Consider the following 20,885-nt stretch of genomic DNA (forward strand, 5'->3'; position numbering starts at 1 on the left):
TTAAAGAGGCATTTAGATAAGCACCTGTATATGCTGGGAATGTTGGGATGTAGGCCAAGTGCAGGCACATAGATTTAGTTTAATTTGCCATCATAGTTGGCACAGACATTATGGGGCAGAGGGCCTCTTTCTGAACTGTATTATTTATGGTCTAAGAGGTTCCCAGAGGTTGGTGGGGATGCCACCCTTTGGCTTGGAAACTTTTAGAACATTCTTGAATAGTTTTCCCCTGTGCTCCTGATAACGCCTTTCCTGGAGTCTGGTGCTGGGCTTGCCAATGTCATGTAGGTTGGGTTCTCAGCGGCCTTCAGGGCAAGTTGGAGAGAGAGAGACATTGAAAGTTGAGTGCGACGTCATAGAAACCATGACGTCAGAATGGGCGGATCTGCCGGGGCGTCGCGCGCGGTGCATTGTGGGAGGGGGACCCACCCACTTTAAGATGGCGGATAACATCCCGCTACACCCGGTGCGGAGCCTGCAGAAGCGGCACGAGTACTACCAGGGGAAACAGAGCAGGTACTTCAGCGGCCGGGAAATCGGCAGAGGGGCGGCTGGGGTTTGGAGGCCGGGAGAGGCTCCTGCTCGGGGCCCTGACCTCTGCAGTCTCCGTGATCGCGGCTGGTGCCGCGGCCCAGCAGCAGCTCCCGGTGCAGCTCCTCCAAAGCAGCCCTCCCTCTGGAGCTGTGTATTACCCCCCACATTCCGCCTCACTCCGACATTTACACCTCCATCCCGCGATCATACGGTGTCCACAAACTCTCTTCCCATTCCACCGTCACTGACATTCACAGCCCTGTTTGTTTATCTCCCTCTTACAAGACCCCCCCCCCATCTTCTCATTCTGTCTCTCTAGGCACCTTCGTTATCTCTCTACCTGCTCGTCATTGTGGTGGAACCTCTTGTTTTCCCTGTTCTCTTCACTTCATCTCCACTCATCCCCTCAATTCCCCTTCTCGGGCACACTCTTCTTTCCTCCACCCCACCATTTCGCCCTTTCTTCCACCTTCTCCCTCTCCACACCCACACTCCCACCTTTCACCTCCAATCTTTGCAGGTGTTGTTCCATCCGCCACCATTCCCTCTCTCTACTTGCTCCTCCATCATTCCCATTGCAAATGCTCTTCCATCCATCCCCATATACCACCCTTTGTATGCACTTGTCCATCATCCCATTTCCCACTCGCTGTTCCTTCTTCCATCCTTCCCCCTCCAGTTCAACCTCTTCACCCACACTCTTCATACTCTCCATTTGTCCTGTGCATCCATTCTTCCAATAATCCTACTCTATGCATGTGCTCTTCCACCCTTCCTCCAATATCTTACCCTTTGCATGTGCTGTTCCATCCCATCCCCATATCCAACTATGCTCTCCCATTCTGTCCCTATTTCCCTTAAAGCACTCAATCTCTCCTTCACATTTTCCTGTCTCTTCACAAGCTCTTGCATTTCCATTTCTCCCTTCTGTCCCCCTGTGAACATGCTCTTTCATTTCCACCTCTGCACACACTCATTTCCTCTTTCACACACTAATTTCCTCTTTCTGAACATGCCTCTCCCTCATTTCCCTCTGCGCCTCTCCCCCATTCCCCACTGCGCCTCTCCCCCCATTCCACCTCTCTCCCCCCATTCCACCTCTCTCCCCCCATTCCACCTCTCTCCCCCCATTCCACCTCTCTCCCCCCCATTCCACCTCTCTCCCCCCATTCCACCTCTCTCCCCCCATTCCACCTCTCTCCCCCCATTCCACCTCTCTCCCCCCATTCCACCTCCCTCCCCCCATTCCACCTCCCTCCCCCCATTCCACCTCCCTCCCCCCATTCCACCTCCCTCCCCCCATCCCACCTCTCTCCCCCCATCCCACCTCTCTCCCCCCATCCCACCTCTCTCCCCCCATCCCACCTCTCTCCCCCCATCCCACCTCTCTCCCCCCATCCCACCTCTCTCCCCCCATCCCACCTCTCTCCCCCCATCCCACCTCTCTCCCCCCATCCCACCTCTCTCCCCCCATCCCACCTCTCTCCCCCCATCCCACCTCTCTCCCCCCATCCCACCTCTCTCCCCCCATCCCACCTCTCTCCCCCCATCCCACCTCTCTCCCCCCATCCCACCTCTCTCCCCCCATCCCACCTCTCTCCCCCCATCCCACCTCTCTCCCCCCATCCCACCTCTCTCCCCCCATCCCACCTCTCTCCCCCCATCCCACCTCTCTCCCCCCATCCCACCTCTCTCCCCCCATCCCACCTCTCTCTCCCCATCCCACCTCTCTCTCCCCATTCCACCTCTCTCTCCCCATTCCACCTCTCTCTCCCCATTCCACCTCTCTCCCCCCATTCCACCTCTCTCCCCCCATTCCACCTCTCTCCCCCCATTCCACCTCTCTCCCCCCATTCCACCTCTCTCCCCCCATTCCACCTCTCTCCCCCCATTCCACCTCTCTCCCCCCATTCCACCTCTCTCCCCCCATTCCACCTCTCTCCCCCCATTCCACCTCTCTCCCCCCATTCCACCTCTCTCCCCCATTCCACCTCTCTCCCCCCATTCCACCTCTCTCCCCCCATTCCACCTCTCTCCCCCCATTCCACCTCTCTCCCCCCATTCCACCTCTCTCCCCCCATTCCACCTCTCTCCCCCCATTCCACCTCTCTCCCCCCATTCCACCTCTCTCCCCCCATTCCACCTCTCTCCCCCCATTCCACCTCTCTCCCCCCATTCCACCTCTCTCCCCCCCATTCCACCTCTCTCCCCCCCATTCCACCTCTCTCCCCCCATTCCACCTCTCTCCCCCCATTCCACCTCTCTCCCCCCATTCCCCGCACTGTGCCCCCACCCCCCCACTGCGGCCCTCTCCACCATTTCCCCCACTGTGCCCCTCCCCCTTCCATTTCTTCCCTCTGCACACTTGGACCCCTCCCAGATTTCCCCAATCCGTGATTTTCCCCATACCCCCTTCTGCACGTATGATCCACCTCCTCTTAATTTCCATCCCACTCCGCAAGCACGCGCTTTTCCCCCTCTATTTCCCTCACCTGCACGCACGCAACCCTCCGTCACTGCCTCTGCACGAGCGCTCAATCTCCACTTTACATGCGGGCCCCCTCCTCTAGACATGCGTGTCCCTGCCCCCCCCGCATGTGCGTGCTCCTTTGTTACCTGCTCAGTACATGCCCCACATACTAATTTAATTATTTTTCCTCCTCAACCCACGCGCACCCCTTCAACGCGAGCTCTGCCCAACCTGATTTCTCACCCCATTCCTCTCAAATGCACATCTCCCCCCTTCCCAGGGTAAGAGAAGGGTGGCAGCGGGTATTACTTGAAATGAGAGAATTCAATGATCATACCATTGAGTTGTAAACTACACAAGCAGAATATGAGGTGCTGTTCCTCCAGTTAGGCCTCACTCTGACAGTGGACGAGGACAGCCTTTGTTGTACAACCTTGGTTTGGTTTGTGCATCCTTCCTGGGACAGAAATATTGGATTGGGAATGGGAAAGAGTTAAAATGTTTAGAAAGCAGGATATCCAGCCGGCAGAGATAGATACAAAAAGCTGGAGTAACTCAGCAGGACAGGCAGTATCACTAGAGAGAAGGAATGGGTGATATTCCAGATCGAGACCCTTCTCCAGCAGACAATGGCCGATAGAGCGCAAGTGTTTGGGCGACAGTTGCTGAGTATATGCTTGGTATTAGCTGATATAAAGGTAATCACATCAGGAGCACCGAATGCACTAGGCGAGTTTTGAAGAGAAGAACTACTGTCTGAACAGGGAGGGCTGGATTGATGTATGAGTGCCAGTGCAGGGACAGCTATAATATCTCCTGCGGTTCAGGGGAAAGTACTTGGGGACGAGTGTGGTTGGGTGGGAAAGAATGAGCCACGGAGCTGCGGCAGGGATGGTCTCTGTGGAAAGTGTAAAGGGATGGGAAGATGTGGGATGGTAGAAATGTAAGAGAATGATGTGTTCCATCTTTTTAATGCTGTATGTGTGCTCCATCCTTCTTCCTTTTCACACCTCCACATACTCTTCCACCCACCCCTTCACCCTGATTTACCAAAACCTCTGAGCATGATTTGCTGACCTCTTCCAATTACATCTCCTTTGCACGCCCTCTCTTCTGCATTAGGAGACAACAACATTAACCCTTTCCTGCGTATTATGCATTATGACAAGCAAAAAGGAAATATACACGACCCATGCTGCAGATAAAATATGAAATTGTTCAAGCTATTTAAGTTTATATTTGTAGTTGCTGTATAGTGAAAGGATATATCTACAGTTTATTTTTCAATAAGCCTGAAAAGTGCAGAATTGCTGTGGTTCAAGGTTAATCTCAATGTATTGTTTGTCAATATTGAGGGGTTGCTCAGGATGAGAATCCGATTACAAATTATGTAACTGAATGGAATGATGTTTATTTTTCAATGCAAGTTTTATTTTAAAAACACTTGACCTACCTCAAAACAGCTTGGACCACATTTATCGTAAGTATAAACATTGTTTTGCGGGCCAAGGTACTGAAAGTCAAAATCAAACACTTGATTTATGCAAGTCAAATAAATGTGAAACACCACAGGTAGTAATGTAACTTTGAGCTGGGTGGAAAGAATCGTTTTTTTACCCATAATATTTCCTTTGGGTGAACATTGCATTTGGCTGGAACATTTGAGTTTGAGGTTTGGAAGGCACTGCATACGACCTTCATGGAGAAAGTTTATCGCAAGGAATTTGTATTGATAGTAAGTTGTGGTGTTATAGTCTTTTCTGAAGATAGACATGAAAACGCTGGAGTAACTCAGCAGGTCAGGCAGCATCTCTGGCGAGAAGGAATGGGTGACGTTTCGGGTCAAGACCCTTCAGTCTATTGTTTGATCTACCAAATTCACAGGGAATAAAAACTTTGATTTGACCCTTGTGCATTAATGTGCATCATTCATAACCTTTTTTCGGACCACTCTTGTGTGATAACAACTCTTTGGTCATGTGAAAGATAAACATTTCATATAGGTTGGCTTGGCTGAGCTGTTATACTTTTCATGTATTTCAATAGCTTGCAACCTGTTTGAAGTCATTCTGATGTAGAATTTTAGTGAATAATGAGCAAGGTAATGCCAAGTAAAAGGATTGCAAACTTAGTTCTTGCCATTCGAAAAGTTGATTTACTCAGAGAATCTTTGCAGAGGCAAGGCATTTGGATTAGTTTCAAGATGGCACAAATTTTACAAAATAGCTGGTCTCGAGGCAATGAATGATATTATTGTTAATGGATGTTTGATAAAGTGTGACGCTATATAGTTATTGTAAACTACTATAGTAAAGGTACTTGGGTGCATCAGCATCATATTAAATCTTCCTGAACATTTTAATTTTCAGATGCCTAACAAGAAGATGCCATTTTCAGAAATAATTTCCTGAATAATTGAATACATACATTTAATAGACAAAAGACAATAGACCATAGGTGTAGGAGTTGGCCATTCGGCCCTTTGAGCCAGCATCACCATTCAATGTGATCATGGCTGATCATTCACGATCAGTGCCCCATTCCTGCCCTCTCCCCATACCCCCTGACTCCGTTATCATTAAGAGCTCTACCTAGCTCTCTCTTGAAAGCATCCAGAAAATTGGCCTCTACTGCCTTCGGAGGCAGAGAATTCCACAGATTTACAACTCTGAGTGAAAATGTTTTTCTTCATCTCCGTTCTAAATGGCCTACCCCTTATTCTTAAACTATGGCCCCTGGTTCTGGACTCCCCCAACATTGGGAACATGTTTCCTGCCTCCAGTGTGTCCAATCCCTTAATAATCTTATACGTTTCAATAAGATCCCCTCTCATCCTTCTAAATTCCAGTGTATACAAGCCTAGTCGCTCCAGTCTTTTAACATACGACAGTCCCACCATTCCGGGAATTAACCTAGTGAACCTACACTGCGTTCCCTCAATAGCAAGAATGTCCTTCCTCAAATTTGGAGACCAAAATTGCACACAGTACTCCAGATACGGTCTCACTAGGGCCCTATACAACTGCAGAAGGACCTCTTTGCTCCTATACTCAACTCCTCTTGTCATAAAGGCCAACATGCCATCAGCTTTCTTCACTGCTTGCTGTACCTGCATGCTAACTTTAAGTGACTGATGAACAAGGACACATCAGCGAAACCAAACGCAGGCTCGGCGATTGTTTCGTTCAACACCTTCGCTCAGTCTGCCTTCACCAACCTGATCTCCCGGTCGCTGAGCACTTCAACTCCCACTCCCAGTCTGACCTTTCTGTCATGGGCCTCCTCCAGTGCCATAGTGAGGCCCACCAGAAATTGGAGGAACAGCACCTCATATTTCGCTTGGGCAGCTTGCAGCCCAGCGGTATGAACATTGACTTCTCCAACTTTAGATAGTTCCTCTGTCCCTCTCTTCCCCCTTCCCAGTTCTCCCTCTCACTTCCTGTCTCCACCTATATCCTTACTTTGTCCCGCCCCCCGACATCAGTCTGAAGAAGGGTCTCGACCCGAAACGTCACCCTTTCCTTCTCTCCTGAGATGCTACCTGACCTGCTGAGTTACTCCAGCATTTTGTGAATAAATACCTTCGATTTGTACCAGCATCTGCAGTTATTTTCTTACACAGAGACACCCAGATCTCTTTGTACTTCCCCATTTCCTAACTTGACACCATTCAGATAATAATCTGCCTTCTTGTTCTTACCACCAAAGTGGATAACTTCACATTTATCCACATTAAACTGCATCTGTCATGCATCTGCCCTCTCAAGTCACCCTGCATCCTCAAAGCATCCTCCTCACAGTTCACACTGCCACCCAGCTTTGTGCCATCTGCAAATTTGCTAATGTTACTTTTAATCCCTTCATCTAAACCAGGGGCTCCAAACTTTTCAGCATGAGGGACGCATTATATATTTGGCACATTTTTGTGGGCCGTAGGAAAAAATAAAGAAATATATCAGTTTTATAAATTTAATGAGGTTTATATGGCAACAAATAAAAAATATTCTATTTTTAATAAGAGCTTGAAATATTGGAATATATATATATATATATATATATATATACTGTAGGTATACAATTATTTGTAAAACAGAAAAAATACAGTGACCACTAGTGGGCATGCAGAAGTATAGAAATATCATATGATATAATGGCGGTGTGACCATGGGTGGGCACTCCGCTAAGAAATCATTAAAATTTAAAATTATTATTAAGTTGGCAGCTGCATACAAGCCCTCAACCTGACGTGTAAGTTCGGAAACTGCCGAGATCGGCCCTGAAGACTGGAGAACGGAGGAGGAGGGAGCTGCTGGCGGCGGCGGACACGATGAGTGGGCCAGTAGGAGAGGGGTAATGCCTCCAGCGCCTGCAAGGTCGGTTGCAGAAGGCACTTCCCCCGGGGCATAGACGTGGTCGGTCGGGCGAGGAGAGGGACGTCGATCGACGGGCCGAGCCAGGAGGAGGCACGGAGGAGGAGGCACTAGGACTCACCAGCAGCCTAGGACTCATCTGGATTGGGAGCAGCTCCAGTACATCCAGCGCACGGACCCGACTTTAGACTTTTTGTAAACGGCGCCAAAATATGGTGGTGACTTGTGCACATGTGATCTGCGCTAAAATAATTCCACGGTGCAGGGCACACGTGAGAATAAACCACCGTTCATATCGGCCACTAAAACAAAAATTCCCACGCTACCACAGAACCTGCAGCACGGAACGTGCTTGCCGCGGGCCGGATAAAATCCCGTGGCGGGCCGGATGTGGCCAGCGGGCCACAGATGGGAGACCGCTGATCTAAGTCATTAATGTACATTAATGCATGTCAGCACCCTACCCCCAACACCATGTGCTCTAATCTTGCCCACTAATCTCCTATGTCTGACCTTATCAAAGTCTTTCGGAAAGTCCAGGTACACCACATCCACTGGCTCTCCCTTGTCCATTTTCCTAGTTACATCCTCAAAAAATTCCAGATTATTAGTCGAGCATGATTTCCCCTTCGTAAATCCATGCTGACTCGGAATGATCCTGTATTACTATCCAAATGTTCCGCAATTTCTTCTTTTATAATTGACTCCAGCGTCTTCCCCACCACTGATGTCAGGCTAACTGGTCTATAATTTTCCGTTTTCTCTTTCCCTCCTTTCTTAAAAAGTGGGATAACATTAGCTACCCTCCAATCCACGGGAACTGATCCTGAATCTATAGAACATTGGAAAATGATCACCAATGCGTCCACAATTTCTAGAGCCACTTCTTTAAGCACCCTGGGATGCAGACCATCAGGCCCTGGGGATTTAGCAGCCTTCAGTCCCATCAGTCTACCCAACACCCTTTCCTGCCTAATGTGAATTTCCTTTAGTTTCTCTGTTACCCTAGGACCTCTGTCCACTAGTACATCTGGGAGATGGTTGGTGTCTTCGTTAGTGAAGACAGATCCAAAGTACCTGTTCAACTCTTTTGCCATTTCCTTGTTCCCCATAATAAATTCAACTGCTTCTGTCTTCAAGAGACCCACATTTGTCTTAGCTATTTTTTTCCTCTTTATTATAAAAGATGAAATTGCGGAGCATTTGGATAGTAGTAACAGGATCGTTCCGAGTCAGCATTGATTTACGAAGGGGAAATCATGCTTGACTAATCTTCTCGAATTCTTTGAGGATGTAACTAGGAAAATTGACTGGGGAGAGCCAGTGGATGTGGTATACCTCGACTTTTAGAAAGCCTTCGACAAAGTCCCACAGGAGATTAGTGGGCAAAATTAGAGCACATGCTATTGGAGGTAGGGTACTGACATGGATAGAAAATTGGTTGACAGACAGAAAGCAAATAGTGGGGATAAATGGGTCCCTTTCAGAATGGCAGGCAGTGACTAGTGGGGTACCGCAAGGCTCGATGCTGGGACCGCAGCTATTTACAATATACATTAATGACGGATGAAGGGATTAAAAGTACCGTTAGCAGATTTGCAGATGATACAAAGCTGGGTGGTAGTGTGAACTGTGAGGAAGATGCTGTGAGGTTGCAGGGTGACTTGGACAGGTTGTGTGAGTGGGCGGATGCATGGCAGATGCAGTTTAATGTGGATAAGTGTGAGGTTATCCACTTTGGTGGTAAGAATAGGAACGCAGATTATTATCTGAATGGTGTCAAGTTAGGAAAAGGGGACGTACAACGAGATTTGGGTGTCCTAGTGCATCAGTCACTGAAAGGAAGCATGCAGGTCCAGCAGGCAGTGAAGAAAGTCAATGGAATGTTGGCCTTCAGAACAAGAGGAGTTGAGTATAGGAGCAAAGAGGTCCTTCTGCAGTTGTACAGGGCCCTAGTGAGAATGCACCTGTAGTACTGTGTGCAGTTTTGGTCTCCAAATTTGAGCAAGAATATTCTTTCTATTGAGGGCGTGCAGTGTAGGTTTACTAGATTAATTCCCAGAATGGCGGGACTGTCACATGTTGAAAGACTGGAGTGACTAGGCTTGTATACACTGGAATTTAGAAGGATGAGAGGGGATCTTATCGAAACATATAAGATTATTAAGGGGTTGAGGCAGGAAACATGTTCCCAATGTTGGGGGAGTTCAGAACCAGGGGCCACAATTTAAAAATAAGGGTTAGGCCATTTAGGAACGGAGATGAGGAAAAACTTTTTCAGTCAGAGTTGTAAATCTGTGGAATTTTCTGCCTCAGAAGGCAGTGGAGGCCAGTTCTCTGAATGCATTCAAGAGAGAGAGCTAGATAGAGCTCTTAAGGATAGCGGAGTCAGGGGGGTATGGGGAGAAGGCAGGAACGGGGTATTGATTGAGAATGATCAGCCATGATCACATTGAATGGAGGTGCTGGCTCGAAGGGCCAAATGGCCTACTCCTGCACCTATTGTCTATTCACATACCTAAAGAAGCTTTTTCTATCCTCCTTTATATTCTTGGCTAGCTTCCCTTCATACCTCATCTTTTCTCCCTGTATTGCCTTTTTAGTTATCTTCTGTTGCTCTTTTAAAGAGTCCCAATCTTCCCACTCATCTTTGCTATGTTATACTTCTCTTTTCTTTTTATACTGTCCTTGACTTCCCTTGTCCACCACGGTCGCCTCTTACTCCTCTTAGAATCTTTCTTCCTCTTTGGAATGAACTGATCCTGCACCTTCTGTATTATTCCCAGAAATACCTGCCATTGTCGTTCCACCGTCTTTCCTGCTCGGGTCTCTTTTCAGTCAACTCTGGCCAGCTCCTCGCTCATGCTTCCATAGTCCCCTTTGCTCAACTGTAGTGCTGACACTTCTGATTTTCCCTTCTCTCTCTCAAATTGTAGATTAAAACTTATCATATTATGACCCTGTGCCAACCTACATACGACAAATAAAATAAAATTATTATTATCACTACCTCCTAATTGCTCTTTTACCTTGAGTTCCCTTATCAAATTAAAGCTTGACTGAGACTGCAGGCCATTGGGAATTGGTCCTTAATGGAATTAATAAATCATTATGCAGGAATTTGAGAAATTGAATAAAATTCTTATTTTCATGGAATTTATGTCGGGGGGGGGGGGGGGGGGGGGGAAACAAGCACAAAATGCAAACAAAACATTTTATTGATTTTTAGTTGTGGTCAATCAGCACTGTGTAGCAATGAGTGATGTCATTGTCCTGAGTGGATTGGCAGTCGCACCTCTTCATCTGCAAGGCATCTCTGGGGTTGGTGAGGGGGGGAGGGGTTAGTGAGGGGGGGGGGGAGGGGTTGGTGAGGGGGCGAGGGGTTGGTGAGGGATTACCAGAGGAAGTTCCCCACAAAGCACCCTGTCAGAAAACTCCCTGCATATAAATGGTCAGAAACACCCTCTTTTGACGGTTCTCTTCCAGTCTAAGGACATATAAACGGATATCTCAGAATGCACACTGTTTCTTTGGCATGAGCATTATCCAACCTGAGTGTACTGTTGGCTTTGATTGTTACATAACCACTGTGGGTCACTTGTCATCTATATCTATCTATATTATTATTATATTACTAAAACTCTGTCCATGTGTATTTGTGCACACCATAACTTTGGTATTTTGCACAGCCAAAACGGTACACCGTAGCGCCACAATTTTGCACCAGGTTACTCACCATTATCCTGGGCTACTATGTAACAACTCTCATTCACATTGAACCTACATTTTTTAAGCTAGAGAGATTTTAAAGTTTAAAAATTCACTTTCTAACCCATTTCCTGAAACTCCTCAATGTCTGACGTCACAATGCTCCACGTTCCACTTCATTTGCCCCATACTCGCCAAAACAAGATGGCCACCGGCAGCGCCGCCCCCCCGCTCGGGCTCAGTCCTTCTCTCTCCCCTCGCCTGGCCTCAGTCGTTCCCTCCCCCTCTCCCTTCCTCGCCCAGCCTCAGTTGTTCCCTCGCCCCTCTCACCTCGCTTCTCGCCCGGCCCCGGCCACTGCCCCACGTCTCTCGCCCGGCCTCAGTCATTTCCTCGCCCCTCGCCCAGCCCTGGCCCCGCCTCGGCGGAGACTTGCACGTCGGCAGTCAGCCTTGAATGCACGGGCACTGGTAACTGCTTTTCGCAGCCAACGGCTCCACGGAGGGGTGTGGGCGTGGCGGCCGAGTGGGTGGAGGGGAGGGTGGGGGGGGAGTGGGGCGAGAGTGGGGGGGGGGAGGGGGAGGAGGGGTTGGGGTCGGGGCAGGGGGGAGGAGGGAGGAGGGGGTGGGGTGAACAGTGGGTGTGGGGGGAAGGGGGACATTGGGGGGCACGAGGGGGTGGGGAAGAGGGGAAAGTGGTGGTGGGGGGAGAGAGGGGAAAGTGGGGGTGAGTGGAGGGACGGGGAGGGAGGTAGGTGGGGGTCAGGAGAAGGGGAGGGGGGAATAGGGCTCAGTCAGTGACGACACCCTCCCCTGTCCCCCCTCTACGAGGAATAGGCCCAACTGGTCCACTTGGTCTAGTATATCTATATATGTATTTATATTTATATATTTACACTACTAAAACTCAGATCTTGTGTATATGTATATATATATAAATATATTTGTATGTATGTATATCTCTCTGAAAGACATGTGACATGTGGACCTGCAGCTAAAACGGTAAACCATAGCACCACAATTTTTGCGCCACCTTACTCACCACTCTCGCAGCGACTGTTAAAAGCAAGTTTTATTTACATTGATCCTATATTTTTAAAGTTAGAGAGATTTTAAAGTTTAAAACTTTCATTTCTGAACACATTTTTCGAAGTGCTGTGCCTATGACGTCACCATAGGGCACGCACAAACAAGATGGACGCCATTAGCGGAGCCATCCACCCGCAATCAAGGGCTCCCCTTTCCTCTCTCACCCTGCTTCTCTCCTCCCTCCGCTCACTTCTCCTCTCTCCCCTCACTCTCCCCACTCTCCCACACCCAGGGAACACTCCGAGCAGGAGGGAGATGGTCGGACTGATGGTCCACTCATCCTTCCCTTCTGTCCCTTCAACCCACGGCGTCCTCGAGTCCCCGCTATCGCCCGGGCCCAGCGCGCCGCCCATCACCGCACACAATCCACACCGGACAGCTGCTTCTCCTCCTCCTTCAGCGGCCGCTTCCACCGACGACCCCATCGCGACTTCACAAAGATGGCGGCCGCTCTCCTCCTCACGCTCCGCCATCTTGTGCGCACCACTGGCCTCGAGTAGTCCCAGCCCCTGCTGCGCTATCTGCCTCCCACCTCTGCCGGGTCTCACCGCGATGTCCGCCTCCAGTAGTCCCCGGGCCGCCGCCGTCCTCGAGTACTCCCAGCACGGATAGTACTCCCAGCTCCTCCCTCCACGCACGGATAGTGGTAAGTGGCTATCGACGCCAACGGGTCCGCGGAGGGGAGTGGGTCTTTGGGGTGGGGGTGAGTGGGGTGTGGGCAGGGTGAGTGGGGGTGGGGGGAGGGGAGGGAGGTGGGCTGAGGGGATGGGGGAATAGGGGTGGGGAGGGGGAAGGGGGTGTGGAGGCAGGGCTTGGGGTAATGGGGTGGATTAGGGGAGGTGCACGTGGGGGTGCGTAGGGGTGCGTAGGGGAGATGGAGTGGGTCTTTGGGGGGAGGAGAGGGGGGATAAGGGGGATTGAGTGGGGGTGGAGATGCTACACCAATACAAGAGAGGCTTTGGGTCCAGGGCTCCTCAGTCACACCCTCTCCCCTTCCCTGTCCCCCCTCTACGAGGAATGGGCCCAATGGGCCCACTTGGTCTAGTATATTACTAAAACTCTCTGGCCATGTGTGTTTGTGCAAAGCATACCTTTTTTGTTCGCACAGCCAAAACGGTACACCATAGCGCCACCATTTTTGCACCCCCTTACTCAACAGTATGCTGGGTATAATGTCTAACAACTCTCATTCAAATTGAAGCTATATTTTTAAAGCTACAGACATTTTTAAGTTTAAAAATTCACTTTCTAACCCATTTCCTGAAAGTCCTCAGCATATGACGTCACAATGGGCCATGTTCGACTTCATTTGCTCCTCACTCGCCCAAACAAGATGGCCACCGGTAGAGGGGCCGCCCGCCCGGCCTCAGTCGTCCCCTTTCCCCATGCCCCACGCCCCGGCCCCGGCGGAGACTCGCACGTCAGCAGTCAGCGTTGAACGCACAGGCACTGGTAAGTGCCTTTCACAGCCAACGGCTCCACGGAGGGGAGTGGGCGTGGCGGCCGAGTGGGTGGAGGGGAGGGTGGGGTTAGGGGGGAGTGGGGGTGGGGGCAAGAGAGAGAGGGGGTGGGGGGAGGCGGGGAGAGTGGGAGTGGGGGGAGGGGGTCAGGGAGAGTGGGGGTGGAGGGAAGGGGGACAGTGGGGGGCAGGAGAGAGTGGAGGAGGGGAGAGGATGGGGTGGGGAGAGGATGGGGTGGGGAGAGGGGTTCGGGAGGAGGGGAGAGGGGGTGAGGGGGGAATAGGGGTGGGGAGGGGGGAATAGGGGTGGGGAGGGGGGAGTGGTGGTGGCAGGGCTGGAGGGGTGGGGTCAGGGGAGGGTGGGGTAGGGGGGATGGAGTGGGTCAGTGGGGGGAGGGGGGGGGATAAGGGAGATTGAGTGGGGGGGGGGGGTTGAGGGTGCTACACCAATACAGGAGAGGCTTTGGGTCCAGGGCTCACTCAGTGACACCCTCTCCCCTTCCCTGTTCCCCCTCTACGAGGAATGGGCACAACGGGTCCACTTGGTCTAGTCTCTAATAAAATGGCTTAATGCAAGAGAAAAACATTCCACAGGAATGCCTCTCCGCTCACAGCATGAGATTCGCTTTACAGAAAATTGTGATTCAGACGATTTTCAAGGAACACAATCCCCTTTGGGATCATGGAAGTAAGATATTTAGTGCGGGTGAGAATATGTTTCGATACCATGTTCACATTGACTAATTCACAACAAATTTTACTTGCAACATGAACTGCAGATAAAAGTGGAGCCAGAGGATTTACTAGACTTGGAATTGCAGAAGGCATTTCATCAGATGCCACAACAAAGGTTATTGTGGATCAGAGAGGGTGGGTGGGAAAATATAGTATGGAAGTGATGGATAAGAGATCCACCAAAATACTTTCTTTCTGGTTAGCAAATAATGAATGGTGTACCGAACTTATTGGAGCTGGGACCTCAGCTTATTTACAGAAATGATTTGTATGACGGCACTGAAGATGTGGTTGCTAAACTTGCTGATGACATACAGAGAGGAAAGTAAATTCCGAGAAGAGCATAAAGAGATTTCAAGGGGCTGTAGTATATATATGAATGCGGAGAGGTCATATCATATCATATATATACAGCCGGAAACAGGCCTTTTCGGCCCACCAAGTCCGTGCCGCCCAACGATCCCCGTACATTAACATTATCCTACACCCACTAGGGACAATTTTTACATTTACCCAGCCAATTAACCTACATACCTGTACGTCTTTGGAGTGTGGGAGGAAACCGAAGATCTCGGAGAAAAGCCACGCAGGTCACGGGGAGAACGTACAAACTCCTTACAGTGCAGCACCCGTAGTCAGGATCGAACCTGAGTCTCCGGCGCTGCATTCGCTGTAAAGCAGCAACTCTACCGCTGCGCTACCGTGCCGCCATGAAGTGGGGAAAAATGTGATATTTTCTTTTTGCAGGAAAATGAGAATAAACATCTACACAGCAAGAAATGAGATGCATAGATTTCTGAGAATCCTAATACATAATTTGCAAATTTTTTGTATGCATTGATCTTGGATAGGCAGAATTATTGATTAAAAAAATTGTACAGTCATAGTTTGTATTTATTGGAATTTGAAAGAGGCACAAAACTAGACACATGACGGATCTTGACAAGTTGAATGTGAAGAGGATTGTTTCTCGAGATAATCCAGAGGTAGGAGCTCACCTGTTTAAAAGAGATAAGGTGACATTTTTCTGATGGTTATAAACTGGGGCTGTCTTTGTCCAAGAACAGTGGAACCAAAGTTGAATTAATAGTTTATTAATAAGTGCAGGTGTGAAAGGTTAGATGAAAGTATGGAGTTGAGGTTAGCCATTATCTTAATAAATGGTGGTGCAGGCATGATGACCTATATGTTTGTAATATGTTTTGTTCATGAGTTTTTGGTCTAGTTTAAAATGAACATATCTCGGATGAATTCATTGTGTTGGACTGAGCCATTTTATAATGTCAAAATTCTTAAGAGCTGCACAAAATTGTAAAAATACCCTTTATTTAGGTGGAGCTCGGGGATGGTGATCTGCCAACTTTGCCACCAAGCAATATATTTTTAGTTAAGTGTATTGTCACCTGTCTCTTATGTTGGCAAGTGATCCTGTCTTCAGCATGAAGTGCTTCGTGAGGCCGGTCACGGTGGACATCATTTCAGACTCCCATACAACCTTGATCCACTGCAGTTTGCTTTCCATCACAAAGGGAGATGCCATCTCCCTGGCCACGCATTCTTCCCCAGAATGGGGATAACGCATAACGAGAATACACATATCAGACTCTTATTTATTGAATGATTGGCCTTCAATACTAAAATTCCACTGAAGATCATCTCAATTCTTGCACCTAGGATTTGACACTCCCCTCTGCAACTGGATCCTCGACTTCCTGACCCATAGACCGCACTCAGTAAGGGTAGACAACAGATCATTCTCCACACGATAATTCTCTACAGCGGGAACTGGCAAGGCTGTGTACACAATCCATTGCTATATTCCCTGTACACTTGCGACTGTGGCCATATTCCATTGTAACTCCCTTTATCCTGGAAAAGGTTCAGAGAAGATTTAAGAGGATATTGCCAGGACTTGAGGGCCTGAACTATAGGGAGAGGTTGAGCAGGCTAGGACTGTGTTCCTTGGAGCACAGGAGGGTGAGGGATGTTCTTATAGAGGTGTACAAAATCATGAGAGGAATATATCTGGTAAACACGAGGAGTCTTTTTGCGCTGAGTAGCGGAAACAAAACCAGAGCTCATAGGTTTAAGGTAAGGGGGGAAAGATTTAATAGGAACCTGAGGGCTAACTTTTTTATACAAAGGGTGGTGGGTGAATGGAATGAGTTGCTGGAGGAGGTGGTTGAGGCAGCTTTTAAGAAGCATTGGGACAGGTGCATGGATAGAATATGTTTGGAGGGATATGGGTGAAGCGCAGGCAGGTGGGACTAATGTAGATGGGGCCTATTGGGCCAAAAGAGCCTGTTTCCACCCTGTATGACTCTTTGACTCTAAGTGTACAGATGACTCCACTGTACTGAGGTAGATCATTAACAATAATGAGACGAAGTACAGAAAGGAGAGATTGGTAACATGATGTTAAGATGACAATCTCTCAATACTAGCTCCTTCATTTTACTGATAGTGATTTCAGGATAGTGGTGGTGCAGGCGCGATGGGCTGAATGGCCTACTCAGGCTCCTATTGTCTATTGAAATGGTGTGGTGTAATCAGTCAGCGGCGGTGTTGTTGAAGTGGAGCTAATTGGGAGCTTCAAGATCCTAGACGTAACTATCCCCAATAATTTGTCATGGTGCAACCACATTATTTGTACAACAAAAAGAGTAACCCAATGCTGCTACTTCCTCAGCAGTTGGAAAGGGTGCAAAAGGGTTCACAAGGATGTTACCTGGACTTGTGGGCTCGAATTATAAGGAGAGTTTGAATTGTCTTGGACTTTTTTCTTTGGAGCGAAGGAGGCTGATGTGTATAAAAACATGAGGGGCATGGATAAGGTGAATGTTTTTCCCCCCAGGAAAGCAGATTCTCAAACTAGAGGACACAGTCTAGTGAGAGGGGAGAGATTTAAGAAGGATCTCAGTGGTAACTTATTCATGACACGGAGTACTCAGTGAAAGAGCTGCGAGAGGAAGCTATCAAGATATTTAGGACTTTTACAATACAAATACAATACAATACAATATATCTTTATTGTCATTGTACAGGGGTATAAAAAGATTGGGAATGCGCCTCCGATACGATGTAATAATTTAATTAGCTAGTCAGTATTTATTTAAACAACCCAATGAAACAAATTGTAACAGTTTTAAAACAGAATAAAGTGCAAGTAGATCTGTGCCGGATCACTGTGCGATGTGACCATCCGGCTCAGCAGGACCGGTTCATAGCAGCTATGGCTCTGGGGATGAAGCTGTTCCTGAGTCTGGAGGTGCGGGCGTAGAAGGCCTTGTATCGTCTGCCCGATGGTAGAAGTTCGAACAGACAGTTGCAGGGCTGTGAAGCGTCTTTGTGGATGCTGGTGGCTTTTCTGAGGCATCGTGTGTTGTAGATGCCCTCCAAGGCTGGTAGCTGTGTTCCGATGGTCCTCTAAGCTCTATGGACTACCTGCTGAAGATCTTTCTTCTCTGCCTCCTTGCAGCTGAGGTACCACACAGGGATGCCATGTGTTAGGATGCTCTCTATGACGGCGGTAGAATGTCGTCAGCAGCTGTTGGGGTAGACCAGACTTCTTCAGTGTTCTTAGGTAGAACAGTCGTTGCTGTGCCTTCTTGACCAGCGCAGCAGTGTTATTGGACCATGTTAGGTCCTCCGAAATGTGAATGCCCAGAAACTTGAAGCTGGACAAAAAGAAATTTAGAGCAATACATGGATTGGAAGGGTTTAGAGAGGGATATGAACCTAATTGAGGCAAATGGGATTAGCTCAGTTTGCCAACTTAGCATGGACAATGTGGGCTGAAAAGTCTGTTTCCATGCTGTACACCTATATAATTCTGACCCTAAAATTATGGAAACTTGGCATGTTTCCAATGAATCTTAGCAATTTCTACAGATGCACTGTCGAAACTATCCTATCGGGATGCACCACAACCTGGTTTGGCAACTGTTTTACCCAAGACCATAAGAAATTGCAGATAATTGTGAATGTTGCCCAGACTATATGCGGTCTCAGCTCCCCCCTCCCCTCCTTCTGTCTCGGCCAGTCCACACTTTTGTTTGGGGCTTCATAGATTCAACCTCCAGATTGTGGGTCCTGTCTTCATGGAGATTAAAAATGAGTAAGACTGCAAAGGAACAGGTCCTTCGCCCTCAATGTCTGTGTTGCTAAGTTAAACTAATGAACTTGATGCTAAGTTAAACTAATGTTCTCCGCTTGCTTATGATTCATCTACCTCCATTCCCCGCACACCATGTCCTATTTAAAAGCCATTGTCATATTTGTTACCACCATCTCCTCTGGCAGTGCATTTCAGATACCCACCACTGCCTGTGTAAAAATAAAAAAACTTGCCCCGTGCATTTTAAACTCTCCCCCTCTGACCTTAAAGCTAGTCTGGTCTTTGACATTTCCAAGCTGAGGAAAAGGTTCTGACTGTATGTCTCTCATAATTTTATATACTTCTAGCATTTCTCCCCTTGGCCTCCGATGCTCCAGAGAAAACAATCCAAGTTTGTCCAGCCTTTCCTTGTCGCTATTACCCTCCAATGCAGGTAGCATTCTGGTAATGTCCAGGACACCTAGCATGCCCTTCAACTCTTTAATAACTTTTGGTTTCTAGGCCTCTGTGTCTGGTAGTTCTGCTCTTGCTCCCCTTCTCCCCTCATCCCAGATGCAACAAGGACAGATTTTCTCTGGTCTTCGCCTTTCATCTCTCCAGCCTCTGCAACCAACAGCATCCTCCAATATTTACGTTACTTCCAACGTGATCCCACCAATAATCACATCTTCCTATCTCCACCACTTTCTGCCTTCCACAAATACTGCTCCCTCTGCAACTCCTTGGTTCACTCATCCCTTCCAAACCCAAACATCCACTGCCAAAGCACTTTGTGCTGGAATCGCAGAAGATGTAACACCTGAAACATATGGAATTATCTAATTTTGGGTAACTTTTACAAACACTCCCCTCTCTCTTTTTACACCCTCCCGTAAAAGTTGGTTGACCAGTTCCACAGTCCGCAATGAAATGTATCTCTTGGATCACACTGTCCATAGCCAACAGTCAGCCTATCGGGGTACCTCCCTGCCTAAGGTCATTTGTTGCTGGCCTCTATTTGTTTCTTGCGTCCAGTTCTCTTTACTCCCTTCCCTCCCCCTTTACAATCAATCCGAAGAAGGGGTCTGACCTGAAACGTCACCTATCCATTTTCTCTAACGATGCTGCCTGACCCGCTGAGTTACTTCAGCATTTTGTCTATCTTTGGTATAAACCAGCATCTGCAGTTTCTTTTTTATTATATTTTAGCATTCTGGTAAACCACTTTTGCACCCTCTCCAAACCTTCACATCCTCCTCTACCAAATCTGTACACAATTCTCCAAATGCAGCCTAACCAAAATTTTATAAAGGTGCAACAGGACTTTCTGATTCTTAATACAAGAAGATAACTGCAGATGCTGGTACAAATTGAAGGTTTTTATTCACAAAATGCTGGAGTAACATCAGTCTGAAGAAGGGTCTCGACCCAAAACGTCACCCATTCCTTCTCTCCCGAGATGCTGCCTGACCTGCTGAGTTACTCCAGCATTTTGTGAATAAAAACTTTCTGATTCTTAATCTCTATACCGTGACTGATGAAAGCAAGCATACCATTGTGACTCTGATCTGTTTGTGTTGCCACTTTCAGGGAATTGACCGCAAGATCCCTCTGTACATTAGTGTTGTTAAGGATCTTGCATTGACGGTATATTTCTCCCCTGAGAGAACCATGAGCTTACCATGAGAGACTTTGTCAAATCAATGCAATTTAGATCTCATGCACTACCTTACCTTTGTTACCTCCTCAAAAAAAACTAATTCAAGTAAGACATGATGTGTGCAGATAAAGCCATGCTGTCATCTCTAATTATCTAATTCTCTTCTATTGGATATTTTCTCAAAGCCTCGATTGCTGTTTATCTGCCATTCACAACTTGATGGGACAGGACAGCACAGTGCTGTGCTGTGGTTATGGAATGATTTTTTCAATTTAGCATACATGTTTTGTGTAGTTGTTTTATCTTGATTGTCAACTCATTGAGGTTCACCTGATGCTCCTCTAATGCTTCATTGAACCAGGATTGACCCCCTGATTTGTTTGTAACAGGTTAAATGGAGTTGCAGGTTGTGGAGAATTTTGATTGTAATTGTTGCCATTGCAATCTTTAAGTTGCTCGTTCTTTTTCATATAGCACCATAATAGTGTCACATAACATGGTGGCGGCATCATTGTTGTGAAAATGGGACTTGGCGTTAAGATAACGCATGGTGTTAACTTCTTAATATACAACAATAAAGCCTTCGACAAGGTCCCACATAGGAGATTAGTGGGCAAAATTAGAGCACATGGTATTGGGGGTAGGGTACTGACATGGATAGAAAATTGGTTGACAGACAGAAAGCAAAGAGTGGGGATAAATGGGTCCCTTTCAGAATAATAATAATAATAATAATGCATTACATTTATATAGCGCTTTTCAAACAC

The 20,885-nt window shown here is 47.8% G+C and overlaps 1 protein-coding gene across 2 annotated transcripts in view; it reads left to right on the forward strand.

Moving 5' to 3' along the window:
* The first annotated feature begins 412 nt into the window (after window positions 1-412).
* atp9b (ATPase phospholipid transporting 9B) overlaps window positions 413-20,885 on the forward strand; it is a 298,121-nt gene continuing 277,648 nt past the window's right edge. For both annotated transcript variants that reach the window (XM_078397707.1, XM_078397708.1), the window contains exon 1: window positions 413-516. In XM_078397707.1, the coding sequence (XP_078253833.1) occupies window positions 440-516 (77 nt within the window). In that variant the 5' untranslated portion in view covers window positions 413-439. The remainder of the gene's footprint in view (window positions 517-20,885) is intronic.

This window comes from Rhinoraja longicauda, chromosome 4, assembly GCF_053455715.1.
Source record: "Rhinoraja longicauda isolate Sanriku21f chromosome 4, sRhiLon1.1, whole genome shotgun sequence".
Lineage (NCBI taxonomy): Eukaryota > Metazoa > Chordata > Chondrichthyes > Rajiformes > Arhynchobatidae > Rhinoraja > Rhinoraja longicauda.